The sequence below is a fragment of the Lepidochelys olivacea genome (assembly GCF_965140295.1).
Source record: "Lepidochelys olivacea isolate rLepOli2 genome assembly, chromosome: 3".
Lineage (NCBI taxonomy): Eukaryota > Metazoa > Chordata > Testudines > Cheloniidae > Lepidochelys > Lepidochelys olivacea.
This window is the reverse complement of record NC_140413.1, coordinates 51,969,908-51,989,897: the sequence shown is the minus strand read 5'-3', so window position 1 is coordinate 51,989,897 and position 19,990 is coordinate 51,969,908. Positions and strand designations below refer to the sequence as shown.

Sequence of the window (19,990 nt, the reverse complement as noted above, 5' to 3'; positions counted from 1 at the left end):
CCATGATTTTTAGCATCTATCAAACTTATGAAATTAAACTCCCAGGCTCATCTTTTGGAAGGTGTTGTGGAGGTTTCCTTTGAAGACAAGGACTGAGAGGTCATATATGGAGTGGTACATTTTGTGAATAGTGTTCACCCATAGGTGAGGTGGTGTTTTTGTCTTTTATCATTTTTCTGTGAGAATTAATTTGAGTATAGTGATTAATGTGGCTAAAACCAGATATTGTTTTCGGGGCATTGAGTGCACTGGATGAGGTACACCACATGTTAAGTGTAGAACCCATGGATCTTTAAAGGTGTGTGTGTGTGTGTGTGTGTGTGTGTGTGTGTGTGCGCGCGCGAGTACTGATTATCATAACAGTAGAGAGATGTCTTCATATTTTGCATCTTTTGTTATGGCAGGATTTGGAGCCACTTTCTGCTGGTGTGTCCTGGTCTCTGCGGAGCTTGTTTCTGCTGAGGAGTTGGTGAAGTTGGGGATTGTCTGAAGGACAGAAGATGCGGTTCAAGAGATATTTCTTTCAGAATGTGGTCCAAATTTAGTATGGGTTGTAATTGCTTAATGATACCCCATATGGGTGTCACTGTGGGTTGCTAGGTGACAACTAGGAGTGTGCAGTCAGAAGGGTTCCCATCCCCATACTGAAGCAAGTTCTCTTTGGTGAAGGCAGTTTTAAGTGTGTTACGGTGTGTACCCAGACTTTTTCCTTGGAGCATATTCTGTGGTATATGTGTACCTGGCTGTAGATAACAGATTTCTTAGTGTTTTTTGTGGTGCTTACTAGATCTGTGAATGTAAATGTGGTGATCTGTGGATTTGTTGAATATAGTTATTTGTGGGGTTTCATTGTTGAATCTGATCATGCTGTGCAGGAAGTTGATGCTGGTGTGGGAGTTTTCTAGAGAGAGTTTGATGGATGGATGATGGCTTTTGAAGTTGTGGTGGAAAACTATGAGGGAGTTTAAAAATGTCCATTCAGAGAATGAAAATACCATTTATAAATCTCAGGTATATCATTCATTTTATGGTGCATTTGTCCAAAAATTCTTCCTCAAGGTTGTCCTTGAAGAGGTTGGCATATTAGGGAGCCATCTTAGTACCTATGGCTGTTCTCGTGGCTCAGACAAAGTGTTTGTTGTTGAAAGTAAAATTGGTATGGGTTATACATTAAATGGATGAGTTTGGCGATGTGTTTGGAGTGGACATCCAAGAACTGTCCAATGTTTTGTAGATATTTGAGACAGGCAGCAATTATGTCATTTTGGGGGATGTTGGTGTACAAGGAGGTGACATCAAAGTGGCACAGGTGGTGTTCTGAGGTGGGGGGAATTAATATTGCAAAGTTTGTGGAGGAATCAATTGTGTCCTTGAGGAAGCTGGCCCTTTGAGTGGTGAGTGGTTTGACAATGGCTTCTATGAGTCCTGATTTGGGCAGATATCATGTCTACCTAGGTTCCCTTGTTTGTGTATCATAGGAAACATGTAGAAGGTCTCTGGGTTGGGTTTCTGGGGAATGAGGTCACAGAGTTTTTCCTGGAGTTGTTTGGGGAAATATTTGATGATATCCTTAAATTCCTGGGTGAACTGTGGTTTGGGGTGCTCTTTGAGTTCTTTATAGTAGGTGGTGTCAGAGAATTGTTGGTTGGCCTTGTTAACATAGTCATCATGGGTGAGAACTACAATGGCACCCCCTTTTGTCTTCAGGTTTGTTTACTATCAAGCAGTTGGATTTCAGGGACTGCATAGTTGTCCTTTCTGAGATGAGAGATTGTGGTGGATGTGATGCTTAAGGATTTCACAGTAAATTTTTTTCCTGAACCAATCAATGTAACAATTAAGTGCGCGCCTTTGTCCACTGTGGTGCATCCAGTCAGATGGTTCTTGTTTTCTTGTGACTGTTGGTGGAGATGTGGTAGTTGGTGGTGATGTTGCCATTGCTGTCAGACAATTCTTTGAGGTAGTGTCAGTGAAAGAATTATCCTGGTCCTCTACATGCTAATGTGCTATCAGGTTCTGTGGTGGGGCAGAAGTTTAGTTCCTTAGTTCAGATTATTCAGCTCCTTTGAGGGGTAATTTTGATAAAGTGATGGTATTGGGGTATAGTGTAGTGTTCATGTGGTGAGTCCTGGTGCCATGATTTCTCCTGGAGGTGGTGTTGGTGGGTCGTGGAGTTGTTGTAGTTGGTTCCACTTTTTGTTTTTGTGTTGGATGGTTATCATCAGGTGTTTGATAGTTGTGTTGGGTTTATTGTATGATCTGTAGGTAGGTTTCCTGATTTTAATTTTTTTCCATACAGTGTGTGGGACTAATGATGATTTCTTGTATGAGAGGGCCCCCTTCTGGAGTATTTAAGGTGCAAGAGATGGTTCCTCAGTTTTTCTGAAAACCTTCTGCAGAGTTGTTCAGCATATTTAGAATTGTATGTAGTGGTCAGAAGGTTATAGATGATTGTCCTTTGGGGATGATACCCTAATAAACAGCCCAATAACAACCTTGTGTGTGAAACTAGACACTCACTACTATGCCCTTGAATGAATTTTCACAGAAAATTGATAAAAGACAAAAACACCATATCACTTATGGGTGAACTCTTTTCACAACACAACCACTCCATATCTGACTCTCAGTCCTCTTCCTTAAAGGAAACTTGCACAACCCTTTCAAAAGCCACGCATGGGAGCTTAAATTCATAACTTTGCTAGACACTAAAAATCATGATCGTAATAAAGATGCTGGATTTATAGCTTAATACAACAATCTGTAATTTACTAACCCCTCTTTTTTGCCAACATGGTTACAACAACACTAGAAACAAATATTTAAAGAAAGTTTTTATTGTGAAGTATTTCATATTCCCTTTCACTTTAGCTGCATAGAATTTTTTTAGGGGAGCCCCTGCTTAGTTGTGTTTTAAGACATTAATTATCCTTCTGGGGGTGGGGAGAGAAAAAAGTTAATGGTCTGAAGCTGTTTTTGCTTGTGTTACTGGAGTTCAGTCCTAGTTCCTTTTTGACAAAATGAGACAAACACATACAAATGGCGAGAGAAAAGAACTGCAAAGGTAGAATTTGCTGCTTCTGTCTCTGATGCTGATGTTTGCTTGCAGCTTTGCTGCTTGAGAAACATGGGCATTACACATAGTTTTATCAGCCATTCTGAGACTTGGCAAGCTTCTACCAATGTCAGGCTGCTTAAGGGATTACTTTTAGCTACCTTTTTGGTTACAGACTCACAGCAGTGTTAAAAAAGTTGAAGATGTCTGTCCAGCTCCACCAAACTTCTGTTCTCGGTTAAGAAGAAAAGAAGAGAGAGAATAAGGTGGAGAAGGAGATTAACACATGAGGAAACTGATGACAGCAGAAACCCTAGTGTCTCATGGGTGTGATTCAGAATTTAGTCATTCATAATTGGAGTGACAATGTCATCCGTTCCCTTTCTCACATCCAATCTGGATGATGAAGACTGCCAGTAATGTCTTGGTGGACCCTGGAGGTTGTAGAGATGGTGAGGGTGGACGCCATCATGGTAAAGCTGGCTCCTTCTAGTGCCCGTGTGTTCTCCTGTACCCATTTAGTGACCCCCCAGATAAACCATGTGCAAGAAGAGGTGGCAGCCTCATCTTATTAACATGAACCAATCAAAATGCATTTCCGTGATTTCAGCTATAAACAGTTCCTCATATTTCTAGAATTGTTCAGCTTGTTATCACATTAACTAGTGACTTTACCCAGAGCCTTCAAGACCTTTTAGCACAGTTAATTTGAGTTAGACAATACGGTTTGTACCAGTGTATTTGTCTCCAACTTTTGCCAACTTTCATTAATAATTTTATTTAGCAGACTGAATTAGGGTTCTGTCACTTTTTAACTGACCCAGCCAACAATGCCAATTCTTATGCCATACACAGTGGTTGTGAATTCCTTCTTGCCTCCATGAAAATCACTTTACATTCAGAAAACCAATATGAGATTTTATCACCTTGTAATGTCAGATGTCACCAGGTGGCACTGTTACGTATAGTCTTCCAAATTCCTTTCCTTAGTATGAGAAGCAAATGTTAAATCTTGAAGACATGCTGCAAGTTGTTAATTTTGGTTATGCAAGGTTCTGGGTAGAAGGAGTTTGTAGACTCTCAAACTTTAAGTCCAGAAGGGATTATCATAATCATCTGGTCTGACCTCCTGCACATCACAGACCACAAAAACTCACCCACCTGCTCCAGCAATAGGCCCATAACCTCTGGCTAAATTCTTCAATTCTTGATTTAAAGACGAACACACTCTAGTTTACTCTAGTTCAAACCAGCAAGTGACGCAAGCTGTAAAGAAAGGCAGAGACCATGCGGATTTTTTGCCTATCTGACCTGGGGGAAATTCCTTTTGACTCCAAATATGGTGATCAGTTAGACTCTGAACATGTGGGCAAGACCCACCAACCAGAAACCTGGGAAAGAATTCTCTGTAGTAACTCAGAGCTGTGTGAGCAGCAAGAGAATTTGTCTGCCTTAATCTCTGATTGGAACCAATTCTTGAGGTACAATTGTTCCTTGGGAACCAGTCATAGGAGCTGGGCTGAGATTCCTGAAAAAGCACAGTTCTAGGACTGGGCTAATATACGTAAATCAAATAAATTACCCTTAGAATCTACCCAGATTGCTTACTGATTTTTCCTCCACTGGAAAGTGATTTGCAAGGCCCTGTACATCTGCTGCTGTTCAAAAATAGCCATCAGAAAGGGCCATAAGTTTGAAGTAGGGGTATAAAATGAAACCTTATTTTAAAGACGTGCATAATGATGGTCATCATGAACTGTATAGCCATTTTTTTAAAGTTGAGCTACTTAGCTAAATGGGAAACAGTTGCTTCAACTTGAGTATATACTGGTTACATTTTCAAACCTAAGTGCTAAAGTTAGTATATGTATTAATATTTAACACTCCCAACCCCTATTTTACAGGCCATATATTATTTTGACATATGAAAAGTTTTTATGCTTCTCAGGATTGTTTTGGGCTAAAATCTCATCAGAACTGGATGTCTAATAAGATCCCTGATACTTTCTCTGAGCCTGTAATGTGGCAAGAACAACATTTTTTGCAGTTTTCAGAGTAACAGCCGTGTTAGTCTGTATTCGCAAAAATAAAAGGAGTACTTGTGGCGCCTTAGAGACTAACCAATTTATTTGAGCATAAGCTTTCGTGAGCTACAGCTCACTTCATCGGATGCATACCGTGGTCCACGGTATGCATCCGATGAAGTGAGCTGTAGCTCACGAAAGCTTATGCTCAAATAAATTGGTTAGTCTCTAAGGCGCCACAAGTACTCCTTTTATTTTTTGCAGTGTTTCTGTTTGGAGACTGATTGATGAAGTGCAGAGACATGGCATTAGGAACAGCTCATAGGCTGGATTTGGTTCAGGTCTTAGGTCTGATCTCCACTTAAAAATTAGGCTGACGTAGTTACGGAGCTCAGGGGCAGGAACAATTTGTTGAACTGACCTGGTGTAGGCATATGTCAACCCAACTACCATAATTTGGGGAGGTAGATTACCTACATAGATTGGGGAGAAAAAAAACACCCTTCTGTTGCTGGGGGAAGCATCTATGTTGCAGCATTACAATGATCAAAGGCTGATATGCAAAATGTCCTTTGTATTTCAACTAGTTATTTTATTTATTTTTCCCACATAGCTTAAGGCATTACAGTGGCCTGGCTACAGCACTCAGCCTCTGCTGCTGTAGAGTCCATAGTGTAGACAAGGCCTTAGTTGAAGGTACAGCTACCTCCTGTTGTATGAGAAATGGGTCACATGTACAATACTTTTGCTACTTCTTCCTGCATCATGTTAAACATCTGATTGTGGCAATGCCAGACATAAGAATTTTGAAGTGATGTTCTAAGCTTGATACTTCAATACCTAGAATGTTCTTCCAGATTATCACAGAGCTCTTGTCTGAAATCTGGGAACAAACTGAAAGCTTGGGTCATGTTTCTGGGAGCACTAAATTCTTGGGTGTATTTCTGCTTAACTGAAACTTGTTTATGACCTTTAACTATTCATTGAACAACTGAGCTAAAGGTCAAACCAGATATACTGATCAAAGGCTGATATTCAAAATGTCCTTTGTATTTCAACTAGTTATTTGGTTTATTTTGCACACATAGCTTAAGGCCATTATTTTTCATTAGTTTTCCTTTGCTATTCAGTACCTGTCACCTTGAAGCTGACATCATTGACATGTTTCCTGGCTAGCCATCTAGGAGAAAAAAGGGGAGAAGAGCATAAATAGAATAAATGTTAAAGCTCAAGAAACAGTAAACTCAACAGTAAGCAATCATTAATTAGAATGTCAGATTTCAAACTGCAATGTTGATTAATAGGACATAAAAGTAAACCTAATGTATCTGTTTCAGAGTGGTAGCCGTGTTAGTCTGTATCAGCAATGTATCTGTGTTAAACTTGTCTGAATATTTTATTCAGAATTGTATTCCTGATTAAACAAAATCCACCAACCAAATTCTGCTCATTCCAGAAAGTATGGCGCTTCATTCCTAAACTTGAATAGCAAGTTTTAAACATTTTCATTTCTTCCATAGCTGTGTTTTATGGTTGTTCTTAACTGTTTCCTGTTGTCTTTTTAATGCCCTTATTTAGCACAAGCTTAAAGATCTTTATTGTTGTAAAACTGTTATGACTTTTGAATGTCATTACTTTGAAGCTATATTTCCCTTTAATTACTGTTTTTCATCTTATCAAATACCATAAAGTCTTGCATACTCAACTTTCTAGAGAAATAAATGTTCCTCTAAATTCTTTCCTGAATAACGCACATTATCCCATTTTGAATTTTCAGATAGAAACCTCATCCCTTCAACTGTCAACATCTCTCTAAATAAAATGCACTCAAACAGTGCCCAGAAAAAAACCTACTACGGTCCCAAGAGCCGTAAATTGCTGCCTCTGTAGCTTTTTTCTTTCAACAAATTTAGTGCTTATGAAATGTTCTACACTGAGAACCCAGAAAACTGAAGTGCTCTTTTCACAGTATTCATATAGCATTAGTAGTCATGTTGCATGGTTGACATGTCTCAATCATGTTAAGTGTGAACCATTTCAGGGGGCTATTGGGTATTTATTTAATTATTGGTTTCCCTGTACTAACATGTTCTTAAATGGGTCCCCAATCTTGATTGACATCTCTGGGTATGATTATAATACGAATAAAATATTATTCTTTAAATTATTGTATCAAGAACTCAAAATATACTGTAATTAGAGTTGTGGGTATGCAACACCTCTTAATTTGAAATCCAAGGTGTTTTAGATTGGACACAAACACAAAGTGGATGCTTTTGAAAATGTAAATCTTGTTTTGTTCTGAGGGAGGAAGGGCAATAGAAAAATCATTGAGCCCTATGCATATGCTTAATAATCATAATTAATATATGCAGATGAAGCTAAAGGTTCCCATGCAAAACAAAACTAAACTAATTAAAATTGATCAAATTTTGGCTATATTAGCTGATTTTAAATGTGCTGCTTCTTCCTAATTTAGCTAATAAATGATCTAGAGGCTGGAGAGATCGGCTTATTAAAAATGTTCACTGCTTCACCTATCAACCTTTCTGAAGGTTTGAATACATGAAAGATAATTTTTGATGATTAATTAACATATAATATGTAATGAATGTATAATTATTTTTGGTGCATAAATATATACTAGACTTAGAAGAAGAGAAAGGAACATACCATTAGAATTTTCAATGTACCTTGGCTGGAGGAAAGATGTATAAATAAGAACTGGGATTAAACGAGTGTTTGAACATCCATAATATTGTCTGGGCTTCTGTAAATGGGTATTGAGATGAACACAGGTAATTTTACTTCTAAAATTGTGTGGAATTCTTAGTGTCTTCTATTTGATGTGCACCAAATACATAGGCTCTGTGACCCGTACTGGAGCAGCACAAATAAGAAAAAACATAAGATACTTTAAATTTTAGGGCAACATGAATATTTGCAGCTAATCATTCCAACCATAAATTTTAGCAACACATTTTAGTGATAAAATTGAAGAATTTTAAAGAAGTGATTTTGAAATGAACAGTTTAATTCTTTCATTTAGACTTTATCTTGACTTTTCTGCGCTGCTAAACTCATCTTCAGTATCCAGTACCTACTCTATCCCTCACCCTTTGGAGTCCCACATCTTCCACTATTGCTTCCTATGTATTTCTCATCTAAAAGAAACTCTCATACCTCTCTAACTAATTTGAGTGCTATACTATCCATGTTCTCAGATCCATGTCAGTTCTTTCAAAAAGTGTTCCTTTTCTACCAGCCAGACCATCTGGCATGATGTGTGTTCCTAAGTCTGACTGCCAAACTAAAGATGAGGATTCAGGAATTTGAGGGGAGGGGAGGCACAGAAGGAATTCAGACCAAGATATGGAGGAGGAGACGGGTTAATTTGGGATTTCCTCCATCCTTCACTCAAGAAATCTTCCCTCCTCCCTGGCACAGAGGCCTCTTGGTCCCTTGCAAAATCTTTGGAAATTAGCCAGTTCTCAACTGAAGAAAAGACTGTTTCCTAAGAGTAAATGAAGTAGCAAGCAAGAATACAATCCAGTCCATTGTTTTTATATCAAAGCAGAGAATAGATAAATAATTTAATACTGTAAGAGTGCTATTCATCCTGTTTTCTAGAACATCTTTCTATGCAGCTCTTCCTGACAGCATGATTTCTGAAGAAAACTTTACATTAAGATTTTAGGATAGCTGAAGATGAAGAAGCTTCCTGATGCTTTTTACAAGCTGCTAAATTTATCTGTGGTGTTATTAAAACCTGACTTCACTTTGTCATAGTAATGAAAAATTGGCATTTTAATCTGGCCTTTTTATTCATTGAATCAGTTTTTTTTTTCATCTAGATCACTGCTAAAAGCAATTCCCATTTAAAAGAAGATCTTTAAAGTTTTGATCCACAGAAAATGCCATCAGAAAGAACAAATTGTGACACAATTGATGTTAGAAACTCAGTGAGATTTAAAACTGTTTAATATATACAATATATTGTCTTGGACTCTCATTTCTATGGTACTGTCACAGGCTGGATAGCCCTCTAAGGCAATCTGGGGTCAGCATTGCCTATGACTTAGCAGTTACCTTTCAGCCTTGTCCATGTTCTTGCCCAGGGATGACCAACCTGTGGCTCCGGAGCCATGTGCGGCTCTTCAGAAGTTACCATGCGGCTTCTTGTAGAGGCACCGACTCCAGGGCTGGAGCTACAGGCGCCAACTTTCCCATGTGCCGGGGGGTGCTCACTGCTCAACCCCGGCTCTGCCACAGGCCCTGCCCCCACTCCACCCCTTCCCAACCCCTCCCCTGAGCCTGCCATGCCCTCGCTCCTCCCCCGCCAGAGCCTCCTGCATGCCACAAAACAGCTGATTAGGAGATGCAATGGGGGAGGGGGAAGCACTGATCGGCAGACCTGCCGGTGGGTGGGAAGTGCTAGAAGCGGGGGTGGGGAGCTGATGGGCGGATGCAGGGGCGCTGCTGACGTATTACTGTGGCTCTTTGGCAATGCACATTGGTAGATTCTGGCTCCTTCTCAGGCTCAGGTTGCCCACCCATGTTCTAGCCTCTTCGGGTATGTCTACACCTTACACTAAATCTGGACTCTCATTCAGATGTAAGCCTGCTTCCATCCACACAGAAATCAGTCTGACTCAGGTCAGGAATGCTTCTGGGCTTAGGTCCACAGACCTTACTGGGGGGCGGGGGAGTGGGTAAGAGCCTGGAAGCTCTTGATAGAGGCAAAATACTAGATAGCAGGGACATCGGGAAGGCCTCAGGCTGATCAGTTTGCAGCAATGATCCAGAAAGGGCCTCAGAGGAGCAGTGTCTATGAAAAGGGCACAAGCATGGAGGCTGCAGAAAAAAAATGGATGGTGCTGTAATGACAATCAATGTTTATTTATCATGTGAATCAGTGTGTGTGGATGTGAAGGGCCTAATCTCTTTAGTAGACAGATAGCAGGGTGAGAATGCTGCAGGAGAAGAGGACATACAGCTGATTCAGAAACATAAAGAGTGACCAAAAGAAAAGCAAGAGTTTCAGACTGTAGCCTTTGATCAATTTGGGTGCAAAATGCACAAGTACTAATCACAAGTTCTTTACTTGAGCTGTTTACATAAAATTAATTATAGAAGTGAGACTGGTAAGTCACATAGAGACATGAAGACTTTTTCAAATGAATACAAGTATAAAAGTACCTGCAGAAAAGACAGATACATGTACTAAGACAATCCCCACTATCCTGTGCATAGTCAACATTATTGACATCCCCAGAATTAGAAGAGATGACATTAGGAACAGCAAGTGGATCAATCCTATAAGTGGGCATGGTGTTCAATTTTCCACATCTTGTCATCCTTGTGTACCCAACTAGAGGTTGGTCTCATCATCTTTTATAACATTTTGTCCTTCTACCCCCACATAGCCAGAACTATATTTGATTTGGTCTTGGCCTCTTGCCCATGTTTGTTATTCCAGGGGATCATAATTAGGGTTCCAAGTGTTGTCATGAGCTATTTGCATCAATATGTTTCACAATGGTTTTGATACATAAATGGGGTTTTCCTCCATAGTTATACAGACCAACCCCACCCTAAATTCTGTTATTGCAAGCTGAGTGTGTTCATGTTCAGGATACGTGTATATTATAATATACACATTGCTAAAATGTCTGACCCTCAGTCAAGCACTTATGCTAATTGCTTAGCTCCATTGGGCTTCAAATCTGTTTGAGACTATTTCCGTACATTTGTTCCTCCCTAATTGCAAAACAGCTTTAATAATGGCATCTTTTTAAGCACACGGACTATAGTTTAAACATAAGCATAAATCTTCCAAGTTTAGGTCAGGGGTCAAAGGCCAGCAAGATTGAGCTCCTGGAGGATGAGAGAGTAGGTTTTGAAACACAGATCAAGAGCATACAAAAAGAACTCCAAGAGATGAGTGAGCTGCTCTATGAGATGAGCCGACTGCAAGGAGATCTGGAGCAGCTACAGACTGAAAAACTCATTGGTAAAAGTCAGAGAAGATAACGAGGTGATGTGGATAGTGCCCAACTGAGGGTATGGATCATAAGGCTGGCTTTAGGGACTGTGGGCAACTTGGGGAACCCTCTCTAATGCATGTGAATTTTTATGGTGTGTTCTTGTATAACATGCTGTGGGAATATTTTGGTTTGGTATGGAAGACGTTTGGGTGATGTGTACAGGGATCCAGTTTGGACTCTGGTCCCAGAATAAGGATGGATCTCTCTCAGGTAAAGCCTGTGAAAGGGGCAGGCTTTTCTGAAAATGAGTGGGAGGAAGTATGCCAGTATGTAACTGAAGTAAGTCCAGGTACTCTGTGGCAGACCAGGTGCACCCAGTTGGACTAATGGAGAGCATGGGACTGCACCTTGGCTATCATGAGACAGGGGGAGTTTCAGTGAGGACAAGCTGGAAGGGAAGAGGATTAGCAGTGACGAGGAAACGGCAGAGGGAGAGTGAGTCAGTAGCAAGAAGCAGGAGTAGCAAGACTGCCAGAATCCCCTGGGAGGGGAAGCAGGGAGAGCCCGAGATGTGAAGGGTGAGCTGTGGACCTGTTTTGTTTAAGTTGGATAATAAAAATGCTCAAAGAGACTGTGGCTGGAGCAATGAGTCATTTGGCAGCTGGACAGAAGCCCTGACTTATCAACAGTTATTCAGATACACAGGATAAGATTATGGCTATTAGTGCTGATTGAAAATGTTCCATTAAATTTTTTTCAATGGAAAATTGTGTTTTTGACAAAATGATTTTTTTCCACAAAAAGCATGTGATTTCTGCATAAAATGTCTCTATCTCATAAAAAAAAAATCAAAATATTTAAATTCAAAATGGTGCCTCATTGAAGTTTTAGTTTGGATACCTTCTCCCACTCTAAGGGTTGGGCTCTCTCAGTAAGTACCACATCCAGAGACTCCTAAGGCACGCCCTCTCCTTTCGCCAAGAGCGTGCTTCATTAGAGACCTAGTCTGGCTCAGGAGCCCAAACCATAGAGGAAAATGGGAGCATAAGGCACCCGTGGCATGAATATAGGCTTATGAACTGAAATATTTCAGGTTTTGGCTTAAATATTTCTGTTTTCAGGCAAAATATTTCATTTTTTGCTATTTTGTCAAAAAGTCAAAATTTTCTATGTAAATTGTTGTAGCAAACAAAAAATATAGTGTGTTGTTGAAATTTTCAGTCTGTGTCTATGGGGGTATGGGGGAGGGAGGGACCAAACCTATATTCTGACCAGCACATATTAGGTTCTAATCATAGGGTCAAATTTTGCCTTTACTTACACCCACTGACATTAGTGAGCCTACACGTATAACTGAAGTCAGAACTTGAATCCATATTATTATGGTAATTGAGTTGGTTTTAAACTCTCTCTTCAGAAGCATAGGTGTGAAGATTTAATGTATTCATAATTTGGATTCTTGTTGTGTGTGTGATGAATCTTTTGTGTTGTAGTTTCTGTTTGCCAGATGTTCAGCTGCCATTTTCCAGTAACACAGGTTTGTAAATGAAGAATTACTCTTTTTTTAATGGTGTCAAAGAGGAAAAATATGCTAATAGTAAGAAATTAAACTTTCTTACCAGCTACATAGTTAATTGGATGAAGATACACAAGTGTGCACGTGAGGTTTTAGGTATGCATATGGGAGATAGAACTGGTGACAATGTTTGATCCTTGCTACATTAGATTGTCATTTGCCTACATTAAGTAAAGCTGTTGTTCTCATAATTGCAATGCAAAACTACTGTGCTATGCATATTGTACACTAAAGGCTATACTCTCTGTGAAATAATTTTGCTATTTTTCACCTGCTGCAGAGGACAATTATCTTGTTCCTTTGAGACCATTAAAAAGTGCTGATTTGCAGATACACAGTTATCACTCCATTTAACTTAACCATGGTGCAGTGTGCATTATATTTATTTTGTGCATATAGCTGCAAAAATAGAAGGAGGTAGAAATATAGAAATGGATACAAAACCATTTCTCTTTCTGAAGTCTTGTGCCTCATTCACTACACACCTAATGGTGTCTTTTTAAACATGCCCTGTCCAATAATTTCTTCTAGGTATGGAAGATGAAATTTTATATCTGGTTCAAGCCTTACACAGCATCCCTGCTTATAGCATTGCTGCCCCATCAACAGACAAAGAGAAAGTGTCTTTCCCATTTTAAAAAGTTCTAGCCTTCCCATTGGCTCTTTTGGTCAGGTGTCCACTCCTTTTCTTTTACCTGTGGGCTAGTTAACTCTTTACAGGTAAAGCAAGCAGAGAACAGCTACCAAGAGGGATTTTACCGCTAACTGTCTGGCTGGGTGTCCATCAAAGGGAGGTACCCCACCACTTTATTTATCACATGTTATAAATACCCAATTTTGTTATTTTAGGCAATACTGTGTACTCTGTTTAGGTTCCTAGGGTGAAATCTGGCCCCTCAGAGCCAGAATTTTACCCCTAAAGTGCTATTTTGGGAAAGGCTCTCTTTCTTCTGGTTTCAGGTCAGATGTTCTTGACTATGTTCAAACCTGAATGACAAAATCTAAACCTCTAAATCCATATCCAAGAACTTAAATATTTGGCCTGATTTTCAGAAATGCTAAGCACTCTCGAAGTCCATTAAAGTCAATGGGAGCTGCAGGCATATAGCATCTCTGAGAGCCATGCCACTTATTTAAGTGCCTAAATAAGGATTTGTCTGCATATCATTAGGCACTCAGGTTTGGAAATTTGGGGCAATGTTTCCATTAATAACCGAGAAGCTCCAGGTCCCAGAAGGCTATGACTAACAGTATTTTTATATTATGGACCTGATTCTCTGCTGCACTGCATCTTGTGCAGTCGTTTACCTGTGCAAAGCTGGCAAAAAATCACTATCAAATAAGAATGGTAGGAGTTTACTCACTTTGCATAAGTATAATGATGACACAAGGTGCAAGGTAATGGAAGGTCTCCAGCATGTAGAATTCCTTCCTGAAGTCTCTCTCTTTCACACTGTAGCTACCCACTCCACTATCGAAGTGCTAGGTTGCAGCCACAATACTTCTACTTGAGCAAGAGAAGATTTTCCTTTGAAGTATATCAACAGATTCCTTAATCAGTTGTTTCATGTTGATCAAAACATCAGCCTTTTCATTTCCTTTTCCCAGGGAAGAACTACCAGCCTCTGTCAGTGTCAGGAATCAAACCCAAATCTTCTTCCTGGTGGTATAAAGCACTACCACTAGGGCACTAGGCTAGCTTTTTCTGTTTTTAAGAGCAAATAGAAGAATTCTGTTTAGTTTATCCTGTCACTTTGCTGCATTGATATTGTCAGGGTTCCCTCCCCACTGAACTCTAGGGTACAGATGTGGGGACTCGCATGAAAGACTCCCTAAGCTTATTTCTACCAGCCTTAGGTTAAAAACTTCCCCAAGGCACAAATACTTCCTTGTCCTTTGATGGGTACTATGGCCACCACCAAGTGAGTTAGACAAAGATTCAGGAAAAAGACCACTTGGAGTTCCTGTTTCCCTACAATATCCCTCCCCCCCCCACAACCCCTTCCTCCCCTTTCCTGGGGAGGCTTGAGAATAATATCCTAACCAATTGGTTACAAAGTGATCACAGACCCAAACCCCTGGGTCTTAGGATAATAGAGAAATTCTACTGCCTTTGGGCTGTACCAGTTCTGAATGATGCTGTTTGGCCTACATTGCAGTGACTCTTCAGAGACTTGAGGCCAGAAGGACTACTGGGCTTGGACCAGGACCATCAAGCAGATGTGGGTGTTATGATATACAAAGCACACGGGATCTTTTATAGGAATGAAGGCAAATATGCCGCATTTATTGAAAACACAACAGTTAGCATATGCTTTTCAGTCACACACACATACACACAGTCCCACCAGTCGATGTTTACAGTTACCAGTCCAGAGTCTGGATCAATAAATCAATCAATCAATCAATGCATCCAATGAAGTGAGCTGTAGCTCACGAAAGCTTATGCTCAAATAAATTGGTTAGTTTCTAAGGTGCCACAAGTACTCCTTTTCTTTTTGGATCAATCTAGTGGCCAGCCAGATTGGTCGCAGAGGGGAGCCAGGCTTTGTCGGTTGTGATCCGATGCTCCTGGAGTAGTGGCAAGACAAATCCAAAATCCCATGGCAAAGCTCCCTGTTCTTATAGTTCTTTGTCTCTATTGAAGTCTATAGATTTGCTGTGTCAGTTTGTGACATGTTATTCCTTAATCGGTGTATCTTTTGATGTAAACATTCCAAAACACCTCCGAGAGGGTCATCCTGTATTTAATCACTCGTCTTTAGGGGTGCCAGACTTTACCTCAGGGTCATGAATTTGTCTTCCCTCAGTCATGGATGCACACTGATGGTTCTCTGGTGTAGATAAGTCTCCTTAGGCATCTTCGCCCCTCCTTTCTTGACCATCTGGTTAACATTGGCCTTCACACCTTATCTTTTCCTGATGCATGCATCCCTCATTCATGCAGTCTCTCACAGAGAAGGCACAATTTAAACTTCACTAAGTCTTGTGATCAAAAATAGTTTACATTGTGGCTCAGGCCTTCAACATTCCTTTAATCTAATTAACATAGATACACTACAAAATCGTGTCTCTTATTAACTAAACTTTATAACAGGTCCTAATTGTAATGAATATGCGAAACAGGATCCCAGTCTCAGATGGTTATTACTTTCTGTTATTCAAAAAGGGTGGCTGGCAGAATGAAATCAGAGTTTACATCAATTCTTATGGTACAATTATAAAATTTAGCTCTTACATGAGGGCCTGGTACTCCTGGGTGAAAACCCTGGTTTACCTCAAAAGTGGTGAAATCAAAGCTAACCTACTGGAGGGTCAAGTAACCAGGCAAAAGGGGACCCTAGCAGACAAGGCCTACAGAGTGAAACCCTTCAATGTCACTCCTTGCCACAAGGCTGATAAGTTACTTTTTCACAGATGTCTAATGTGACACACCTGAGGGCTAATTTGTAGACATGCTGTGCACACCCTGCTGTGACAAAAGTCAAATTGGAGGTGTTATTTGTACATGAAAAAGTGCTGTTAAAATGAGAAGTACTCTAAAAAATCAAGCCAAGACAATTAGTTGAAACATTGGGCAATATTGGCAGTAACTTCTCTGTGCCTCAGATGTGGTACTGAGGCAAAGAGAGATTAGCCAAAATTGTCAAAAGTGTCAACTGTTTTTTGCAGGAGTTGTCATATTGTGGTAAAAACATTTATCTCTTGTGTTTTGCATTACAACCCTACCATGGTCAAAAGTGAAATGTCAAATGAGAAATTTCCAACAGCTGATAGATGTTAATGGTACATATGTTTTTAGTAATGTTTAAGGATAAACCACTGATTCTTAAACTCAGTTGCTGGCTCCCGCATATTATTTTTGACAATCTGTTTAACCTGTCCTAGATAAGTCAGTTGCAAAGTTAATATATTGTTGTCTTTAATGCCTGGAGTATGTGCAAACCTGAACTGAGAATAACTGTTCCGAAGCCTTGCACAGATTTCTTGGTGTGTTTTTGACTAATATTTTTTCATCCTTTGAGTTTGTGTTTTCAAAACATAGTATCTTTCTCTGAGTCATAACAGTTATTATGGCACTTATAAATATGTGGAGATGGGAAGGAATCTAAAGCAACCTCCAAAACATTAAAATATTTAAATGGCCAGTGGGATGTGGGAACATACATAATGGAAAACATTAACACATGTGATAAATAAAAGTGCAGGCTGTCCAAAAAGATTTTCTTCTTCCTTTGCTGTGGCAAAATCCCCTGAAAATTGTCTGCCTCTACAGAGTTCTCTTGACCCATCAATCTCTTCCTACCATAAACAAAACAAAATAAAACCAAACAAAAAAGAACATCTCAAACTTTTTGTCTCTCTATATTTATATCTGTTTGCTGCTGCTGCCTTCACATCCACTATTTCTGCCAAGTCTGCTCTCTCTTCTTAGGGATTCAGGTTCACATCTGATTATCAATAGAGAGTTCAGGAGAACAATGGTAGTAACCTGAATATCAGATACATTTAAAAAAAAATCTGGAACTTAATTTTTCATAACTAGTGATTATCCACCAGGAATAGAACTTTCCCAACACATCCAGGAGATGGATACAGGCCAAAGGACAAAGTATATGGGGGATATATCTCTTTTTGTTTTCTCCCCTCTCCTTAGGATCTATAATAAACTCCTTGTGCTACTACAGTAATAATAGCAATGGTTGCCTTAGTCCCATGCAACCTCTTTGGCTTATGGTCCACATTTTAAGGCTCCTCACCAGATACACAGGACTCACCAGCCATAGTGTCTTTCATAGTTCCCAATCTGCTGTCCTGCGGTTGAGTGTCTGCTGCCCTATCTTGTTCAAGGTCTGTGCATGAGGGAGTTGGATGGGCCCTGCAGACAATACTTCACTAAGTGTTTCTCAAAATCTATGGTTGGCCTTGCTTAATCGCAGTAGAATATATACACGATAATATTTGAAGTTTTAGTTGATCAAAAGACAATTGCCATGCTCATGCCTGGTGATGTTTTAAGTGCAGTTACAGCAGGTTTGAATTCGACCCAACAACTGTCACTATTTTCTGATGGATTTGTTGTGAGAAACTTTATTACTTCTAAGCCCTTTCCCTTCCCCTCTTTGTCAATCTGTAATTTGTGTCTATGGCTTCAACAAAACAGGCAGTCCTTTGAAGATGAAAAAATAATGCTGCCCAACCCATATTTTTGAGAGTTTTGACCCAATGTTTTCACTTTGTGATTGCTCAGTTTAGATGTTTATAACTGGAGGAGCAGATTACACAATCTTTTACTGTAAATACAAAAGTTAATCTCATACATCTCAAGACCCAACTCACAGTTTAGCAAGCACTGAAATAATTCACACTAGCCATCTTTGTCCTGTTTTCCTAACTTTTGGTAGAAAGAAGGGAAATTTTGCAAGATAGCAATCACCTGGCCAAAACAAGTGAGCTGAGACACTGGAGAAGAGAAGTGCTTGCCTTGCAGCACATCTCAAATTAATATTCAATTCAACAGATGTTCTCAAGCTTTTTTCTTTATAGACAATGTAGGCAACAAAAACATACTTTATTTTGATTTTCACTTTTATGGGACCTTTCCCCTTGCATACAGATTCCAATCAATAAATAACTGTGAAATGATGACCAGAAATGTGGGGTGGTTTATGCTTCGGTATAATTGCCTTGCAGGTGAATGGAACTGTCCTGTGACATCTGTCATTTAGAGATGAATATGCACAATGATTAAATATTTTATGCAGTTCAACCAGTGACAGATTCTGTATTCATACCTCATGTTGATTATTATTTTTAATATTGGCATGAAAATGCTGGCAAGGCTTATATTTTCTTTAGTCATTTCAGTCAATTTCTTTATACATTCTTTAGTCATTACCCAGTGTCTGGGCTATATACTTTGACTGTTTTCCTCATGCTAATCAACTAGATGTTGCACAATTACATTGCTAATGTACCATTTAAGGTGTTGAGCCTGTCTGACAGATCTACAGGCCTCACACCTGCTTACCTATGTTTATATGTTTTAGAATGTAATACTGACTGGTACAGCAAAATATATTTATTAAATAGTATAACTTACATATTTTATGTAATCCTTTTTTCAGCTTACTATCGGGCCAAAAGCATCATTATGTTTTTGATGCTCTGAAGCTTCAAAACTAGGAAACAGACTAATGCACTTGTTCAAAGACCAAGAAGGCACAACAGCCAGCAATTACTTCTATTACAAATGTACTCAACAAGATGAAAATGGACGTTGAGATTATTTATTTTTATAATCCATTACAGAGCTACCAGTGTATCTGCCTGCCTGGATGGGAAGGAACATTTTGTGAATATGAATCCAATGAATGTAACTCAGAGCCATGCAAAAACAATGGCACCTGTACAGATCTGTTCAATAGCTACAGGTAAGCATCTCCTTCTTCCTCCCTAAATGATTAACTTTCTGCAATGACACACTAATGCTCCCAGTTATTCATTTACACCTGTACTTGGTGAATTTCAAATTACTGCACAGAAATGAACAACAACTTCTGTTATGGATACAGTGCTACAAGTACTGATGTATTCATTTGAAATCAGCAGCAGTAATTAATTGCAGATGGCAAGTGAAACAAATGAATCAATTGAAAACCCTTAGCAGGTAATCCAGTCAGGAACTGCAGCTCATCAAAGAAAATATGGAATCTCTTTCTACCGTATGTGCCCCTTAGCGGCAGAAGTTTGGGGGATAGAGGCAGTGGGGGTGGGGCACGTTTATTCTAAGTAACATGGACAGGTCTCTGAGGTTATAACACTGCTACTACCTTGTGGATGAAGATGACAAAGTAATATTTTAGCCTGACCATTAGTTACAGCCAAAATAAGAGAGAGGGTCAGGATCTGATGAAGAGAACAGTACTGTTTTTTAACAGAAAAAAATATGAATCAGCTTCAAATCTTTATTTCAATCTAATCCAATATATCTTTCATTTGTAAAATCCATCACTTGTCACTGTTAAAACCGTTGTCACTTGCGATCAGTATTTGTTACTCACTGCTAAAGCCAGTGTTGGCTTCATTTTTCATTATATCAATACTAACATGGTCTTTGGATGTTAATTCAAACAGATATAGACTTGGATGCTGGAAAGTATACAACATAAGAGAATTGTGATGTACAATTTTATTATTTGTTGTACACTGACAATGTGCATGGCACATTGCATAAAATAGAAAGATAGACAGAAGGAGTTTAAAATATTAAACAAACATCACAGTTCACACACATAGGTGTGGGTGTACAAAAGGATATAGGCACCCAAGTCACTGCATTAGGCAA

General features: G+C 39.4%; 1 protein-coding gene across 1 annotated transcript in view; it reads left to right on the top strand.

Annotated features, from left to right (window-relative positions):
• EYS (eyes shut homolog) overlaps window positions 1-19,990 on the top strand; it is a 1,492,075-nt gene that overhangs the window by 559,069 nt on the left and 913,016 nt on the right. Inside the window, exon 19 of the mRNA XM_084624916.1 lies at window positions 18,955-19,076. Coding sequence (XP_084481042.1) covers window positions 18,955-19,076 — 122 coding nt within the window. The remainder of the gene's footprint in view (window positions 1-18,954; window positions 19,077-19,990) is intronic.